At 41.1% G+C, this 18,996-nt stretch overlaps 1 protein-coding gene across 1 annotated transcript in view; it reads left to right on the top strand.

Moving 5' to 3' along the window:
• The window catches only part of HMCN1 (hemicentin 1), a 240,065-nt gene that overhangs the window by 191,977 nt on the left and 29,092 nt on the right, over positions 1–18,996 (top strand). The window contains exons 79-91 of the mRNA XM_087726175.1: positions 26–163; positions 1,146–1,280; positions 2,649–2,918; positions 4,503–4,684; positions 5,195–5,408; positions 7,410–7,544; positions 8,836–9,026; positions 9,756–9,837; positions 10,807–11,076; positions 12,580–12,750; positions 13,980–14,150; positions 16,781–16,951; positions 18,804–18,974. Of these exons, the coding sequence (XP_087582301.1) occupies positions 26–163; positions 1,146–1,280; positions 2,649–2,918; positions 4,503–4,684; positions 5,195–5,408; positions 7,410–7,544; positions 8,836–9,026; positions 9,756–9,837; positions 10,807–11,076; positions 12,580–12,750; positions 13,980–14,150; positions 16,781–16,951; positions 18,804–18,974 (2,301 nt within the window). The remainder of the gene's footprint in view (positions 1–25; positions 164–1,145; positions 1,281–2,648; positions 2,919–4,502; positions 4,685–5,194; positions 5,409–7,409; positions 7,545–8,835; positions 9,027–9,755; positions 9,838–10,806; positions 11,077–12,579; positions 12,751–13,979; positions 14,151–16,780; positions 16,952–18,803; positions 18,975–18,996) is intronic.

An 18,996-nucleotide genomic window follows, 5' to 3' on the forward strand; every position in this document is an offset into this window, starting at 1 on the left:
CTCTTTTTTTGTGTGCTCCTCTTAGAACCACCAACGATACGAGTGCAACCCGGAGCATTAGACGTTATTCTGAATAACTCAGTTCTCCTGCCTTGTGAAGCATTAGGCACACCTCATCCTGTAATATCGTGGCAGAAGGAAGGGGTCAGTGTTATTACAACAGGTATTTTCTTTCGATCATCATTTTCAATTTCCTTCAGAGCTATGAGCAACGTGTAATTGAAAGGGAACCTGTACTACATTCTATATTCTACAACATGGGATAGGCAGGGGGTCATTTGCTGCTAGTTTTACTACCGGTTCGTGAACCTACGCGCAAAGCACATGGTTGCTTCACTCACGAGCACATGCGCTGTCCAATGTAAATTGTTCTTCATGGACGTGCATAACAATTTACATTGAACTGCACCAGTGGTGGGTTTCAAAAATTGTTCGAACCTACTCTGTGGGTGTGGCCTCCTTTTGTGGGAGTGGCTTGCCGCCCATGTGACCGGATGGGAGTGGCTTGCCGCCCATGTGACCGGATATGAAGATGCTGACAACACTTGTCAGAACCACCTTAAATTACCCCACACACAGCACTGGCATGCATAAGAATAGGATGTAAACTTGTTTTTTAAAAGGCATCTTTGGTTTGCCTTAAAACAACTTCAACACACGCAATGTTCTGATTGTACCACAAACGCAGTAGTCATCCTTACCTTTCACAGAGGCACTGAGTTTTATAAATAGGAGCATGATAGTGTAGAATAATCCTATCCAAGGACCAGTGGTGGGTTTCAAAAAAATTTTGGAACCTCTTCTGTAGGTGTGGCCTGCTTTCCGGGTCCACTGGTGGAACCTCTTCTAACCGGTTCGGTAGATTTGACGAACTGGTCCTACCGAATAGGTGCAAACTGGTAGGAACCCACCTCTGAGCTGCACATGCTCAGTCGCTAAAAACCAAAATGGCGGTGGCCCAGTGGCGGCAAGGGAAGTTTGGGTTGGGTTGCTGCCGGTTCTGAGACACGGGCCTGAATTCCACTACCTGTTAACTGGTAACTTTAATGTCACTTTAATGACTTCTCTGATTCGCATATATCTTGTTTAGGATTTAACCTGATCCTTCGTTCTGACTTATCTAGAATAATCTGTATGTATTTTAGGAAATAGGTACACAGTGCTTCCCAATGGCAATCTTCAGATTGCTAAAGCTGCTATTGAAGATGCTGGGACTTACATGTGTGTTGCTCAAAATCCAGCAGGCACTGCCCTCGGGAAGATCAAATTAAAAGTTCAAGGTAAGTCTTGTATCTAGCCCACAACTTTGTTATTTGAGGCCACCATAGAAAACACCACACACAACGTCAAGGTGCTTTTTCACTGAACCTTGGTTAGAAACTCTTCCAAAGAGATGTATCTTTGGATTTGGATTTTAAAAGCTAATGAAGGAAAGGGGGGGGGGGGAACTAGAGCTCAGCTTATCATACTGAAAAATAAACAGTCATCGCATAGAATAGGCTACTGTTCTGACCCCCCTCGTTCCACACCAAAGCACACTCCAAGCCAGAGATAAATTACGGCGTTTAATTAACAGACAGACAGGTCCTTGGCAGCAACCCGGCATAGACAAACTCGGGCAGCAATAAACACAGATAAGGCTTGGCAGCAATCCAGCCTGCCAAGCTTACAGTACTGTCCTCCGACATTCAATCCTGCGTTGACTTCTGCAAAGAGAGGCATGTGCACAAGTAGCTTTTTATAGTCTGGAGAGGAGCCTAATGACCACCAGCTGAGTGCAATCACCTCCTGTAATTGCGTAATTGTTCCTGACGCCTATTAGCTCTTCGTTGGCATGCATCCAGAAACAACTCACTATTGGCTTCCGGCTCACTCTCCCTTGTCTCCTCCCCACTGGTCCAAGGCTCAAGTGCCTCCTGGTGGCCAACCAGCCTCTCTGCGCCCTTCTCGGAGTCGGAACCCTGTCCAGGGTCCTCCACATCCTCCAGAGCCGATTCATAGGGCCCCTCGTTGTCGGAGTCTGGTGGCAGCTCCAACGGCTCCTGCTGGGCCACAACAGGCTACTAATCCAATATTGACTCTCAGCTGGATACCAGGCCACGGAAATCTTTAAATATGGGGACTTGGACTACGGAGGTCTCTATCTTATTCCTTGAAAACATCAGCTATTTAAAATGGTTTGCCAGGAATAAAATGACGTTTCAAATAGGTCAATTTGAGGGAAAATGCATACATAATAGGAATAGGAATAGGAATAGGAATAAGTTTATTTATAGGCCGCCCTTTTCCCTGAGGGGACTCAGGGCGGCTAACAACTTATAGGGAGGGGATACAAACAGTAACATATAACATAACACATAATTAAAAAATAAACAACATTCATTCAACATTCAGGTGGGGGCGAATCAAATCTTTACCCCCAGGCCTGGCGGGATAGCCAGCTCTTGAGGGCTGCGCGGAAGGTCTGAAGAGTGGTGAGGGTACGAATCTCCATGGGGAGATCGTTCCAGAGGGACGATCCATATGCACATAAAAGTGCATATGGTATATATACTTGTATATATGTAAAGTTGTTTAGGGGTTGTTGTTGTTTTTTTGCCTCTGAATTAAAATGCAAACAAAAATTCAATTGAGCAATGACTTTTCAGTCCCTCCAGTTATCAAACCACATCCCCAAGAATACGTGGTGGTTGTGGATAAACCTGTCACCCTGTTGTGTGAAGCCGATGGCTACCCATCTCCTGCGATTGCCTGGCAAAACAATGGGCAGATAATCACGGAGTCCATGAGGCGAAGGATTCTCAGCACAGGAGGTTTGCAGATTGCCTTTGTTCAGCCGATGGATACCGGACATTATACCTGCAGTGCTACTAATGTGGCTGGATCTAGCAATTCCAGTACAGAACTCACTGTCCTTGGTAAGTAAAATTAAAACCTGGGAAACTTGAGTTTATTTATTAAACATTGAAGAAGTCAAAATACTGGCTAGCTTTTAATAGCAATAGCAATAGCAGTTAGACTTATATACCGCTTCATAGGGCATTCAGCCCTCTCTAAGCGGTTTACAGAGTCAGCATATCGCCCCCACAGTCTGGGTCCTCATTTTACCCACCTCGGAAGGATGGAAGGCTGAGTCAACCTTGAGCCAGTGAGATTAGAACCGCTGAACTGCAGATAACAATAGCAATAGCAATAGCAGTTAGACTTATATACCGCTTCATAGGGCTTTCAGCCCTCTCTAAGCGGTTTACAGAGTCAGTATATTGCCCCCAACAACAATCTGGGTCCTCATTTTACCCACCTCGGAAGGATGGAAGGCTGAGTCAACCTTGAGCCGGTGAGATTAGAACCGCTGAACTGCAGATAACAATAGCAATAGCAATAGCAGTTAGACTTATATACCGCTTCATAGGGCTTTCAGCCCTCTCTAAGCGGTTTACAGAGTCAGTATATTGCCCCCAACAACAATCTGGGTCCTCATTTTACCCACCTCGGAAGGATGGAAGGCTGAGTCAACCCTGAGCCGGTGAGATTTGAACAGCCAAACTGCAGAACTGCAGTCAGCTGAAGTAGCCTGCAGTGCTGCATTTAACCACTGCACGCTCGACAAAAGTGCGCCAGCAAAACCGCGGCAAGAAAACCGCGAGGTCGAAATCACGCTGACGAATGCGCGCAGAAGCGCACAGAAGCGCGCCGACAAATGCGTGCCGACGAAAGCGCGCCATCAAAAAAACAACGAAAACAATGTAATAACCCTAACCCTAACCCTTACCTTAACCCTAATCGCGCTTTTGTGAGCGCGGTTTTGTCGGCGTGCTTTCGGCGGGCGTGCATTTGACGGGTCACGGAACTCAAGCTAATATTATTGCCTACATAATTTAAGGGTTTGTTGGCAAATGTTTACTAGTTCCCAAATTTCCCTATTAAAATTACATTTTTCCCAGTGTGGTGATATCTTCTCGCCTATTTCTGTAGAAAACTGGGCTATGTTTCAGGCTTCTGTAGTCATCCAGATAGCAATAGCAGTTAGCAATAGCAGTTAGACTTATATACCGCTTCATAGGGCTTTCAGCCCTCTCTAAGCAGTTTACAGAGTCAGCATATCGCCCCCAACAACAATCCGGGTCCTCATTTTACCCACCTCAGAAGGATGGAAGGCTGAGTCAACCCTGAGCCAGTGAGATTTGAACAGCCGAACTGCAGAACTGCAGAACTGCAGTCAGCTGAAGTAGCCTGCAGTGCTGCATTTAACCACTGCGCCACCTCGGCTCTCGATGCATTGGACTAAAATGCCTAGAATGTTTAGTCAGCATTTCCAACAGTTTTGCTTTCTTCAAATTAAACAAATCATTCTCAGCCACCATCTGTACAAATATCTCCTAAAAAGATTCTTTTGTGATCATACATGTTCGCATCCACATGCATACGGTGCAGTATACAAAATGCCTAATTTTAATAAAAACTAATTATTTATTTGTTTTTAAAAAAAATACCTCTGACAGTTCCACCCAAGATCCGTGCAACTGAAAACTACTACACGGTGGTTGAAAATTCACAAGCAGTTCTGTCTTGTGTTGCTGATGGAACGCCAGCACCATCAGTGACCTGGAGGAGAGGTGATACAAGCCCTTTAGCTAAACGCAGCTCTGAACCATACAAAGACTTCATTATAGAGAATGCTAAGGTAAGCCTCATTTGAGCCACTTTATAATGCCTTGGTAAGGCCACATTTGGAATACTGCATCCAGGTTTGGTCACTATGATGTAAAAATAACAATAGCACTTAGACTTATACACCACTTCACACTGCTTTACAGCCCTCTCTAAGCGGTTTACAAAGTCAGCCTATTGCCCCCAACAATCTGGGTCCTCATTGCACCCACCTCAGAAGGATGGAAGGCTGAGTCAACCTTGAGCCTAGTGAGATTCTACTGTATCTGCCAAACTGCTGGCAGCTGGCGATCAGCAGAAGCAGCCTGCAGTACTGCACTCGAACCACTGCACCACCGTTGAGACTCTAGAAAGAGTGCAGAGAAGAGCAATAAAGATGATTATGGGACTGGAGCTAAAGAATGGTTGCTGGGACCGGGTCTAGTCTGATGAAAAGAAGGACTAGGGGAGACATGTTTTTTGGGATTTTGCTTTTTGTTTAATATGTACTATGAATATGGAATTGTTTTCCTTCTCTATTTAGCCGGAAGATTCTGGGAGCTACACCTGTATTGCTAGCAATGTGGCTGGTGAAGACACCCATACTGTCAGTTTAACCGTTTATGTGCTCCCAGCTTTTATTGAACTCCCTGGAGATGTAGCTTTAAACAAAGGAGAACAATTGCAATTAACTTGTAAAGCAACAGGAGTTCCTGTACCCAACATTAAATGGATGTTTAACAACAATATTATCCCAGGTGAGTTAATCCAGAAAACTATAGTAAAAGGGAGGCTGTAAAATTAGATGTAGAGACATGTTCTTTCAGATTGAAAAGCATCCCCTCCAAGGGTGGGTTTCTCCCGGTTCGCACCGGTACGCCAGAACTGGTTTGTGAATTTTAGTGTACCTTTTGGAACCCGTTCCAAAAGGATGGATGGATGGAAGGAAGGAAGGAAGGAAAGAAGGAAGAAAGAAAGAAAGAAAGAAAGAAAGAAAGAAAGAAAGAAAGAAAGGAAGGAAGGAGGAAGGGGGAGAGATACACACAAGAAAGGAAGAAGGAAGGAATGGAGGGAGAGAGAGAAAAAAGAGAGAGAGAGAGAGAGAGAGAGAAAGAGAGAGAAAGAAAAAAGAAAAAGAAAGAAAAAAGTGGGAGAGAGAGATGAAAGAAAGAAAGAAAAAAGAGGGGGAGAGAGACAAAAGGAAGGAAGGAAAGAAAAAGAAAGAAAGAAAAAGAAAAAGAGAATTTATGATCACAATTGAGCCCAAAATTTTGGTTGCTAAGCAAGAGCATTCTTAAGTGAGTTTCACCATATTTTCCAAGTTGGCCACACCCACCCGGTCACATGCCCACCAAGTCATGCCCGCCCGGTCACATGACCACTGAGCCACTCCCACCAAACAGACCACACCTACAGAATAGGCTCTAAAAACTTTTGAAACCCACCACTGATCCCCTCCCACATACACACTGTAAAGATGGCCTTTGGTTTTCTGTTTACCATCTGCAAATCTGAAATACACTATATGGAATATACATGTAATTGCACGAGAGCACATGGAACCAATTTGATTCAACCAACTCAGCTGAACTCAGCAATAACAGAGTAGCAAGGATGTGGGAAGCAAATCAAGGTTTAATTTCTATTCTGATCCTTCCTTCCTTCCTTCCTTCCTTCCTTCCTTCCTTCCTTCCTTCCTTCTTTCCTTCCTTTGCGAGCAATGTGATTTGCAAAATAAGTTGTCCTGGTGAGCTAAGGAGGGAAGCCATGAGGAATCCCTAGTGTCTATAAAAAAATATTTATTTCTGGTACTGATAGAAGATAATATTTGTAGCTCAGGGTTGAACTGTGAGATCCTTGGTGTGTCTGAACTTGGTGGTTTTGTTACAGACGTTTTATTACCAACCTGGCTAACATCATCAGTGCTTTGGTACTGGGTCATATGCTTTGTTTGTGTATATTATTTTTTAGGTTTAACCTGTAGCTTTGGGACTAGAGAAACACATTTCTTTTACTTTAATCCCCAGCTATAAAATGTATTACTAAAACATCAAACACCTATCAAATACTTAAAACCATTAAATACCACCTTAACTCTAGCTACCAAATGCCTTAGTTTCCTAAATATGGTTTTGTTTAGAGACACATTCGCCTGGAAGGAGTTCAGTGGCTGAAAAAGAATCAGCAGAAAGTTCTATAATAAAACATTTGCAGGTAGTCCTTAACTTAAAAACCATTTGTTTAGTGATTGTTTGAAATTACAACATCATTGAAAAAGCAACTTATGACTGTTTTTCACAATTACAACTCTTCCAACATTCCCATAGCCACGTGATCAATATTCGGGTGGCTTCAAAAATTTTAGCAAGGGGTTTTGTGCCCAGTTGCTGGGTGGACATTAGCCTCCTGCACTATGAAAGGGGTGCCTTTTTAGCAATAGCAGTTAGCAATAGCAGTTAAGACTTATATACCGCTTCATAGGGCTTTCAGTCCTCTCTAAGCGGTTTACAGAGTCAGTATATCGCCCCCACAGTCCAAGTCCTCATTTCACCCACCTCGGAAGGATGGAAGGCTGAGTCAACCTTGAGCCGGTGAGATTAGAACCGCTGAACTGCAGATAACAGTCAGCTGAAGTGGCCTGCAGTACTGCACTCTACCCACTGCGCCACCTCGGCTCTTTTAATGAATAAAACAAATTTGACAAAGATGTTTTAATTTATGTTGGTTTATTTTTTTTTCAACTTCTCTTGTTCGGTTAGCACAATATGATGGAGTAAACGGATTGAGCAAACTTGTTATTGAAAGAGTGTCTAAGGAAGATTCAGGAACCTATGTGTGTCTGGCAGAAAACCTCGTTGGTTCTATCAAGGCTCTTGGATCTGTTTATGTGAAAGGTGTGTATTGCTGATAAGTTTTGGCCTTGTTTCACAGTTTTCTGCTTTCACATTGCATCTAACTACAATATAATAGATGGCATGGAGGAATAATGGCAATAAAAATATTCAGCTTACAAAAATAAAGCATTTAATTACGATCGATAGGCGGAATGAAAATTTCTGTTTCCAAATTGGGTTAAAATAAAATTGTAATTAACAAATTGTCTTACTAGGCAAACGATCCAATGCAAAAATAGCAGAAATGCCTGGAAAGTTATGATGGATAAATCTCACTCAAATATTACATATATTTATGGATTATGTTTCAGATCCACATAGCGTTTCCTCAATATTGTGGGTTTCAAGTTCCTCCAGACTTTTGTTTTCTTTTTTAATTTTTTTTATTTTAAACACATAAACACATCAACAAAAACAAACACATGACTTAAAACAACATAGGAACAAGAAGTTCCATCGTATATCATACAGCAGTTCCGTATTGGTTTCTTTACAGTTAGTGTTTTCCCTTCTACACATTTCTATCTTGCATTCATGAACCTCTTATTCATTATCCATTTTATGTACTATTCTATATTTATTTATACTTAGCTATTTATAACAAAATATTGTTTACTTATCTTGTGCTTTATATTCTTACTGTCATTTATTCTCTTACATGCAATTATAGGTATTCACATAGTTATTCTTTTTCTTTGCCATTCTTATACTTTTGTAATTCCATTTAAAAGATTATAATATACAGTTTGAGTTGCTTTGTTTACCATCCATAGCGCCTGTTGTAACACCACCTTATTTTCCCTTTCTTTTCTCCCTCCCTTCCTTCTCTACTTCCTTCCTTCCTCCTCTCCTTTCCCTTCCTTCTTCCCTTACCTCTCCCCTACTCCTACCATCTCTCTTCCCCTTCCTGCCCTCTCTCCTTCTCTTTTTTTCCCTTCCACCCACCTCTCCTTACCTCTTTCTTCTTCCCTTGCCTCTCCTCCACTCTTCCTCTTCCCTTCCTACTATCTCTTCTTCTCTTTCTCTCCCTTCCACCCTCCTCTCCTTTCCCTTCCTTCTTCCCTCCCTTCTTTCCTTCCTTCCTTCCTCCTCTTTCTCCTTCCTTCTTCCCTTACCTCTCCCCTACTCCTACCCTCTCTCTTCGCCTTCCTACCCTCTCTCCTTCTCTTTCTCTCCCTTCCACCCTCCTCTCCTTCTCTTTTTCTCCCTTCCACCCACATCTCCTTACCTCTTTCTTCTTTTGACTTTTGTTTTCTATTTAGTTGCTTATACTTATTATTTTGAAATTCAGAACCTCCGGTATTCCTGGGAGATTATCATTCCAATCGGATCGAACCCTTGGGTGGCAATGCTGTTCTCAACTGTGAAGTCACAGGAGATCCTCCTCCAACTATTCAGTGGAGCAGAAAAGGAGTTGGCACTTTGATCAGCAATCGAATCAGGCAACTTAGCAATGGATCCCTTGCCATCCATGGCACAGTGGTGAGTTAGCACTGAACTAATGCAACCATTGGATTTAATTAAACATGATAGTATCCATCTCGTAGCAGCAAGGTGTCTTGCTAGGATCATCCCACTTATTTTTATGACACTGTTAAGGGATATCCATTCAACTTGAGCCTTTTCTTTTTGTAACTGCTACAGTATTTTGTAAATATTTTGTAAATATACATTTATTTTGTAAATATTCAAATATTTTGTAAATATTCTAAAATATTTTCGCATGCATGTATGTGTGTAGGATTCCAGATTTTCCTAACCTTTCCTAGATACAATAGAATTACAACTGGCAATGCAGGGCAAAAGATGGCAATTATGGCTGGGGATTATGGGAGGCATATTTGCAGCACATGTGGAGAGAAATCCCAAGTAGCATAGTATTATAAATATCTTTATTTTATTTCTGACCAGTTAGGCTATGCTTCCATATTGGCACACCATAAAACAATCTTGCCTGAACTCCAGGTTCCTAAAAAATCAAGTCAACGTAGCCAGTGGAAATCGGATCATATGTAAACATGTGGATTTCTTTTAATAAAATCCACATACTAAAAAAAAAAGTTATTTAGCTAAGTTATATCACATCATGAAATAATTAGAAATATTTGTCTGCAATGAATAATTTCACTTAAATCCTACATCTGCAAATCTATAAGATATTGTTTAATATAGTCAGTCCCAGATTGAACAAATCACCTGTGTTTTTTTCAGAATGAAGATGCTGCAGAATATATATGTATAGCAACAAATGATGCTGGAGTAGTTGAACACCATGTCACTCTGACATTACATAGTAAGTTAACAGACCCATATTCCTACAATTTCCTAAGAGTTATGAAATGTATCTGCTGTACTTGTAAATGTTAGTGGCTTCCAAGCAAACGGAATTCTTTATTTAACACATACTCTCTCCAATTCACTTCCCCTTCAGTTTTAGAATCTGAACAAGAGATGAATGAATGATGTAACATCATGTCAATGACCCATAGTCAACTTCATAAATAAATCTCAAACAATATATTTTTTAACATGAACTTGCTTTCAGATTTCACTTCCTTCATCTCCTTCTTGTCAAGGAGTAGGTTTCCATAGCCTCAGGACCTTCAAATGGGTCTGGAGATTCGGGAATTCTTAGTCGAACACCTGGATGGCATCAAATTGAAATAGAAAGTTTGCAAATGAGGAGATTTTCACTTTGCTTATTTGAAGAATTCATATTTTTTTTGGCATTTACCTAGAACTGACCCAATTCTGTGGTTCAGAATATTACTTCTTTCCAGTTTACTAAAAAACCCAATCTACTTATTGATTAAAAAAAAAGAATTTAAAATGTTTATTTTTTTCCCAAAATGATTTGGATAAGGAATGTATTGAGAGAAAATATTGTTATTTGCCTCAGTGTTACATAATCTCTAAATAAATTATGTAAATTATGTAAATAATAATTATCTATAAATTATTATGTAAATAATTTATCTAGGAGATAAATCCTATAGATTCCAATGAGTAAGCAAGCATAAGATATTTTGCCTATTTTAAAGAAAACTTGAGCAAATATGACTATATAAACACAGTTCAGCGGTTCAAATCTCACCGGCTCAGGGTTGACTCAGCCTTCCATCCTTCCGAGGTGGGTGAAATGAGGACCTGGATTGTTGGGGGCGATATGCTGACTCTGTAAATCGCTTAGAGAGGGCTGAAAGCCCTATGAAGCGGTATATAAGTCGAACTGCTATTGCTATTGCCATTTTGTTTCTCTTAGGCGCACCTGTTATTAAAACTGAACCAGTAGAGATCATTGTTGATGCTGGAACCACAGCGGTGCTGAACTGCCAAGCAGAAGGAGAACCACATCCAACCATTGAATGGTCTCGTCAAGGCTGGCCTCTCCTGAATGAAGACCGAATGACTGTTTTGACGAATGGCTCTCTGCGTATTGCAGTTGCTCGCAAAGAGGATACTTCTGAATATGAATGTGTAGCTCGGAACCTCCTGGGTTCTGTCCTTGTCAAAGTGCCTCTCATTGTCCAGGGTTAGTATTGAGGCTTGGATTAGCTTAATGAGAAGCTCTTTGTAGTTAATCAATCTGTATTTTTAAATAGAAAAGCAATACAGATATGTCACTAAATTTATATCTCTTGCTCAGAAAAGTTTTCTACTAAGATATACTCCTGTCAGAAGGGAGAAACTGTTCTGTGCTTTTAGAAATAATATTAATTGAAACCTGAAAATCTCATATAAGATCTAAAGTTGTACTTACTGGAAAAGATTAATTTTACATCTCTGCACCACTCTTTAAATTCAACTTTCATGGGAAGTAACGGATGTACAGTATATGTGTGTGTGTTTAGATAGATAGATAGATAGATAGATAGATAGATAGATAGATAGATAGATAGATAGAAAGAAAGATAGATAGATAGATAGATAGATAGATAGATAGAGATAGATGATAGATATATAGATGATAGATAAATAGATAGATAGATAGATAGATAGATAGATAGATAGATAGATAGATAGATAGATAGACAGACAGACAGACAGACAGACAGACAGACAGACAGATAGATAGAGATAGATGATAGATATATAGATGATAGATAGATAGATAGACAGACAGACAGACAAATAGAGATAGATGATAGATAGATAGATAGATAGATAGATAGATAGATAGATAGAGATAGATGATAGATATATAGATGATAGATAGATAGATAGATAGACATACAGACAGATAGATAGATAGATAGATAGATAGATAGATAGATAGATAGATAGATAGATAGATAGATAGATAGAGATAGATGATAGATATATAGATGATAGATAGATAGATAGATAGATAGATAGATAGATAGATAGATAGATAGATAGATAGACAGACAGACAGACAGACACAGACAGAGAGATAGATAGATAGATAGATAGATAGATAGATAGATAGATAGATAGAGATAGATAGATGATAGATAGATATATAGATGATAGATAGATAGATAGATGATAGATAGATAGATAGATAGATAGATATATAGATGATAGATAGATAGATAGATGATAGATAGATAGATAGATAGATAGATAGATAGATAGATAGATAGATAGAGTATTATTTATGACCATTTGTTTTTAACTTCCTTCCTATCTTATTAGCCTTTTCAAAACATCAATAAAAGGAAGTTAGGAGGCATACTTTAATCCATCCATTAGTTCGACTATTTTAATTATGTACATAGAATAATATCTCCAGAGATTGGAGGCAAGCTTATAGGCCATTTTTAATTTGCGATAGGATCGTGAAAAGGGGAGTTTTTCTGATTTCTCAGAAGCCAAGAACAACAATTGCTAATTCTTCTGAATCACTTCCAGCCCAGTCTTTATTCAATATTGTCATAAGTCAAAACAAAATTGTTGTAGACCATTAGTCTACAGGTCAACCTCTTGGTTTTTTTAAAGACTGAAGTCAATAAAGAGTGTATAGGCTCTAAAATGAGTATTGACTAAATTAATGCAATTTGTTCCATTGCAGTGCATGGTGGGTTCTCTCAATGGCTTGACTGGCAACCATGTAGTGTAACATGTGGCCCAGGTGTCCAAAAGAGGATTCGTCTATGCAACAATCCCTTTCCTGCTAATGGTGGACGAAACTGTATGGAGCCTGACTATGAAATACGCACCTGTCAGAGCAAATTGTGTCCAGGTAAATGCTCCTCTTTTGTTTATTCACATTGATTATCTTATAAATCTGAAACTGACACAACAAACTCCCCGCGGAGATTCGGACCCTCACCCCTCTTCAGGCCTTCCGGAAAGCCGTCAAAACCTGGCTGTGCCGGCAGGCCTGGGGTTGATGAGTTCCCTTCCCCTCTTGACCTGTGTGGCTGTATGATTCTTGTTTATTTTAATCATGTGTATTGTGTTCTATGTTCCCCTTTCCCCCTTTGAGTTGTTCGCTGCCCTGAGTCCCTCCTGGAGAAGGGCAGCATACAAATAAACTAAATCTGAAAAAAAAAATCTGAATCTGAATCTGAATAAATGCTTAGGAAATACTTCTACTGTGATTCAGTGCAATTATTTCTTTATTACTCATGAATAATTGTGTTATCTCTTAGCCTTCATTCTTGATGCCTGTTCTGACCCACCTCGCCCCACACCAAAGCACTCCGAGCCCAAGATACTTTATGGAATTTATTCACAGACAGACAGGTCCTTGGCAGCAAACCAGCACAGACAAGCCTTGGCAGCAATCCAGCCTGCCAAGCTAACACCACAGTTCTCCAACTTTCATAAATGCGTTGACTTCTGCAAAAGGGACGTGTGCACAAGCATTCCTTTTATAGTCTTGAGAGGAGCCTAATTACCACCAGCTGAGTGCAATTACCTCCTGTAACTATGCAACTGTTCCTTACGCCTATTAGCTCTCCGGTGCCGGGCATCCAGGAACAACTCCCTTGGCTCCTCCCCACTGCTGACATCCGGATCACACTCCCTTGTCTCCTCCCCACTGGTCCAAGGCTCAGGTGCCTCCTGGTGGCCAACCAGCCTCTCTGCGCCCTGCTCGGCGTCAGAACCCTGTCCAGGGTCCTCCACATCCTCCAGAGCCAACTCATAGGGCCCCTCGCTGTCGGAGTCTGGTGGCAGCTCCAACGGCTCCTGCTGGGCCACAACAATGCCAATGTTATTTAAATGAAATTCCACTTGTGTCCTTGGAACTTTCTTCCAAATTCACAAACTTGGCAATCGCAACTCTGTTTAGTTTCTTTGATTTGATCAAGAGGGCGTACAAAAGGCTATACTGGAAAAAATGGCCAACGTTGCTATTTAATCTCTACCCACCAGTCCGTTGAATCTTTTATTATTGTAATTATGAAGCTATCAATCGTTTCAGTGCATATGAGTAACTGCAAATAAATTGTGAATGCTATTTAGTGGATGGAAGCTGGTCAGACTGGGGGACCTGGGAAGAATGCTCTAAAACCTGTGGGCAGGGCAACAAAACCAGAACCAGAAGTTGCAGCAACCCTCCAGCTCAACATAGAGGAAGACCTTGTGAAGGCAATGCAGTAGAGTTAACGGTGTGCAACATAAGGCCATGCCCAGGTGAGAAATGGTGTGCTTGGCATAAATTTCCTTTTCTTTCTGAGATGTGATTCCCCCCCACCCCCATCGTCAATGAATCATTTTTAAACATATTTACTTGTTGAATCCAAAGTAAACACTGGAAGTGGTTTTTATTTTTTTATTTTTTTATTACATAAACAACACATACACACAACAATGAAAAAAGAAAAAGAAAAAAGAAAAAAAAGAAAAAAAAACCATCATCACATATAGCATGTCGTTTGGTTACAGGTGTTTTAACATTTATCATTCTTATACGTTTATTATTTCATTTAATAGGTCATAATATACAGTTTGGGTTTCTTTGTTTATACCATCCCTTCCTCCGGTTATAACACCACCTTATTTTCCCTTTCTTTTCTCCCTCCCTCCCTTCTCTACTTTCTTCCTTCCTCCTCTCCTTCCCCTTCCTTCTTCCCTTACCTCTCCTTTGCTCCTCCTCTTTCTCTCCTTTCCATCCTCCTCTCCTTACCTCTTTCTTTCCACGCTCTCTCCCTTCTCTACTTTCTTCCTTCCTCCTCTCCTTCCCCTTCCTTCTTCCCTTACCTCTCCTTTCCACCTCCTCTTTCTCTCCTTTCCATCCTCCTCCCCTTACCTCTTTCTTTCCACCCTCTTTCCCTTCTCTACTTTCTTCCTTCCTCCTCTCCTTCCCCTTCCTTCTTCCTGTACCTTTCTCCTACTCCTGCTCTTCCTCTTCCCCTTCCTACCCTTTTTCCTCCTCTCTCTCTCCTTTCCATCCTCCTCTCCTTACCTCTTTCTTTCCACCCTCTCTCCCTTCTCTACTTTCTTCCTTCCTACTCTCCTTCCCCTTCCTTCTTCCCTTACCTCTCCTTTGCTCCTGCTCTTCCTCTTTCCCTTCCTATCCTCTCTCCTTCCTCTTTTCTCCCTTCTGGAAGTGGTTTTAAGAAGGAGGAAAATTAAGATTTCAAGGAGATTTTACTCTACTACAACGTTTCCATAATCTGCTTTGAGATTCATTTTGGATTGCTGTTCCTAATTTAAATTTTTTAGATACTCGATTGTAAACTGCCACGAGCATCTCTGTTCTGAAAACGTCTGCTGAATGGAGTTAATACGTTTATAAAATTAAAAACTTCCTCTTAGAAAAGCAAAAGTAAAATGGTTAGATCCAAAGTTTGTGGTCATAAAAAATAAATCATGTCTGCCTTTATATTTTTTCCTATGATTCCCTCTTACATTGTACGAGAAATAATAGGAGTGTTGCAGCAGATATGAGGTTTGCAATCTACTTACGAAAGACAAGGAGCCAAGACCACAAAGGTTCCGAGAGAAGACAGGTTTATTGGACGCGTCCAGAGTTCAGTGAGATTGACACCAAGACTGAACTGCCGGGGCTATCCCCTGGCAGAGATTTTATACTTTTTAATTAAACATTACAAATCAGGAGGCGTTACAATAGGCGGATACAGTTTAGGGTCAAGACCCCTGCTGAGGCCAGTAAAATACGTTTTTGGGGAAATTACAAGTGCGAGGTTCTTCAGAAAGTTCCGAGTTACAATAGGGAAGTGAATCTGTCATGAAGCAGACAGGATATATTGCTAAAATATTGCTAAAATATCGCTGATTGAATGCAAAAATATTGCTGACATAAAGCACGCAAGATGCTGTCATGATTATTTTTGGTTGTTCCTTACACCCATCATACTTCCTGTTCCACTCTTGTGCAAAGCTTGCCTTATGTTCCCTTAATATTTGTAATAGGAGAAAAAAGGGAGTTTCAGGCCAGTAACCCAAAAGCTCTGATTTTTGGTATTAAGCGTATTCAAGGTTATAATATTTAGTCTGTTAGAAACACCTAACCTGGTCAACCACTGGTGGGTTTACCTGTGCACCCCCTCCTGCATCAGGAGTGGTAGCTCAAAATGCCCTTGTTTAAGTTTAGGCAGTTTTCTTCTTCAAATATGTTCCAAAATTCTTGGAATCCTCTGATAGGCTTCTGGAAAGAATCAGAGGACCAAAAAAAAAAAATCCATTGTGCAAATGGCGTTCACACATATATCACTATCATCCATTCCAATTTTTATTTTTCTTCTCTGTTAGGTAAGCTCCCCGTTGGGAGAGAGAGTGCGTTCAGAGAAGCGTTGTGAGAGTTGTGTTGGAGAACACACAAACCAGCATACAGAGACACTGCAGTTTAAATAGGCTTGTACTTTCGTGGAAATAGAGGTATCAGAGTCCATCAAACAATCCAAGTCATACACGGATAAGACAGCCAGTCATCAATGTCTTTCAGTTAAGGGATAATCCAAAGAACATAGTCCATAATCATACAAACAGTCCGGTACTCAAAGTTTGCTAGCAGCTGCAAAACTTACAATAGCTCACGGCACTTTCTAACAGCCAGCTTCCAATAAACACTCAGATCAGATCAGCCCAGCATCTAACAAACAGAGAGCTAACAGTCATTCTGGCTCCCTCTTATGGCCGATTAAGGAAAACAGCAACCAATCACATTTTACAGTATGATTTAAGGAAACAGTTACAGCATTGTTACATGATTTATATATTGCCAACCCAACCGTTAGATTATATTCCTAACATTCTCCTTTTTGAAAGTTTCTTTTTGAACTAACTTTCTTTGCTTCTAGTTAATGGTGCCTGGAGTTCCTGGTTATCATGGGGTCCTTGCAGCGAGACATGTGGCAAAGGTACTCAGAACAGAATAAGGCTGTGCAATAATCCTCCTCCATCATTTGATGGTTCTTCCTGTGAGGGGCCTGATGTACAGATGCAGGTTTGCAATGAGAGAAATTGTCCAGGTAAGTTATAAAATAGATTTTGTTTTACATCTTAGTTTATAGAAAGTACTTATTCCCCCCCCCTCTCCATTCTGTACAATTGGATCCGATTCTCGCAGGACTTTTGGGAAGCAGTTTGCCATGGCTTCCTTCCTAGGAGAGAGGGAAAGACACTACTAGACCAAAGTCACGCAGATGGCTTTGTACTTAAGGTGGAACTAGAATTCATGATCTTCCAGTTTTTAGCCAGATGCTTTAACCACTACACTAAACCAGCTCTCATTTAAATGTAGTGTGTTCTAAATATAGCAGGGGTGGGTTCCTGCCCGTTCTAATCTCTTCTATAGAAGAGGTTCCACAAATCTACAGTGCCGTTTAGCACCGGTTCCTGCTCCCTCCTCCCGCCCATCCGCACATCATCAAGATGAAGAATGAGAGGAGGAATTCTGGGAGTTGAAGTCCACAAGTCTTAAAGCTGTCAAGTTTGAACACCCCTGGCGGTTTTTTTCTAAAGGGTTAGGGGTGCAAGGGTCTTGTAACTTGACATCTTTAAGACTTGCGTGCTTCAAATGCCAGAGTTTCTGAGCCAACATTTTGGTTGCTAAGCAAGAGCGTTGTTAAGTGAGTTTCGCCACATTTTACAAGTTGGCCACGCCCACCCAGTCACATGTCCGGCAAGCCACTCCCACAAAGTAGGCTACACCTACAGAAGAGGTTCTAAAATTTTTTGAAGCCCACCACCGAAATATAGGGTGAGACAGAAATGAAGGGAAGTTTGGCTAAATTGAATTTATGAACGAAGAGGGAAGGAAAGGGAAAATTTAACATGTAAGCTCTTTAAATAAACCTCTGGGGATGTGCTCAGGTAACAAATTACTGAACAAAGAGAGTTCTAATTTCTCTCCTCCATATTCTTTAATAGCAGTACTTGGCTCTCAGTTAGCAGTTGAGCTTATAGATGAGGAAGTCAGCCAAAGTAGTAGCAGCCAGTCTATGACAAATGCAAAGTTTGATTTTGTAAGATGAAGGACGGTGAGTCTTCCTTCATATAGAGAATATTCAAATTCTTAAATACGCCTTGGAACTTAATAGCAATAGCTGTCTTAGACTTAGATACTGCTTTATAGTGCTTTACAAAAGTGGTTTACGGAGCCAGCATATTGCCCCCCACAATCTGGGTCCACATTTAAAGCCCTACATGGTTTGGGACCTGGCTACCTGAGAGGCCACCTCCTTCCATTTACCTCCCAAAGACCGATAAGATCACACAGATTGGGCCTCCTCCGGGTGCCATCGGCCGGTCAATGTCAGCTGGCGACCCCCCCCAGGGGGGAGAGCCTTCTCTGTTGCTGCCCCAGCCCTATGGAATGATCTCCCCATGGAGATCCGGACCCTCACTACTCTTCCGGCCTTCCGTAAAGCTACTAAGACCTGGCTGTTCTGGCAGGCCTGGGGCTGTTGATTAGCATCCAGCCCCACTTTAAGTAGTATGTATGTTGTGTAATTTTAAACAATTGTATTTCTATTTTAATTTCAATTTTAATTTTTACATATTCCCTTGTTTGTCTGTAAGCCGCCCAGAGTCCCTAGGGAGTGGGCGGCATACAAATGTCAATAAACTTCCAAACATTTTACCAACCTCAGAAGGATGGAAGGCTTAGTCATCCTTGCGTCAGTGAGAAGTGAACTCCTGGCAGTGAGCAATGAGTTGGTCTGCAATACGGCACTGGCTCCTTAATCAGCTGCTCTAATGTGTAGATTTCTTAGGCATCAGATTTAGTTACGCAGAATTTGCACCGCAATGACATTTGCTATTTCTGATTTGAATGTTTGTGTCGGTGTGTGTAAAGGATACCTCTTTTCATTTGACTAGTACATGGAAAATGGACTTCCTGGTCTAGCTGGAGTGCCTGCACTATGTCCTGTGGAGGTGGTACCCAACAGAGAACAAGATATTGCTCAGACCCACCCCCAGAGAACGGTGGACTCAGATGTGAAGGGAACAATCTCCAGGTTGACTTTTGCAACACTGACCTCTGTCCCAGTAAGTACACAGGGCCAGTTTG

This window comes from Thamnophis sirtalis, unplaced genomic scaffold (genome assembly GCF_051295495.1).
Source record: "Thamnophis sirtalis isolate CommonGarterSnake01/CBP01778 unplaced genomic scaffold, rThaSir2_p1.2 scaffold_12, whole genome shotgun sequence".
In the NCBI taxonomy this organism is placed as follows: Eukaryota; Metazoa; Chordata; class Lepidosauria; order Squamata; family Natricidae; genus Thamnophis; species Thamnophis sirtalis.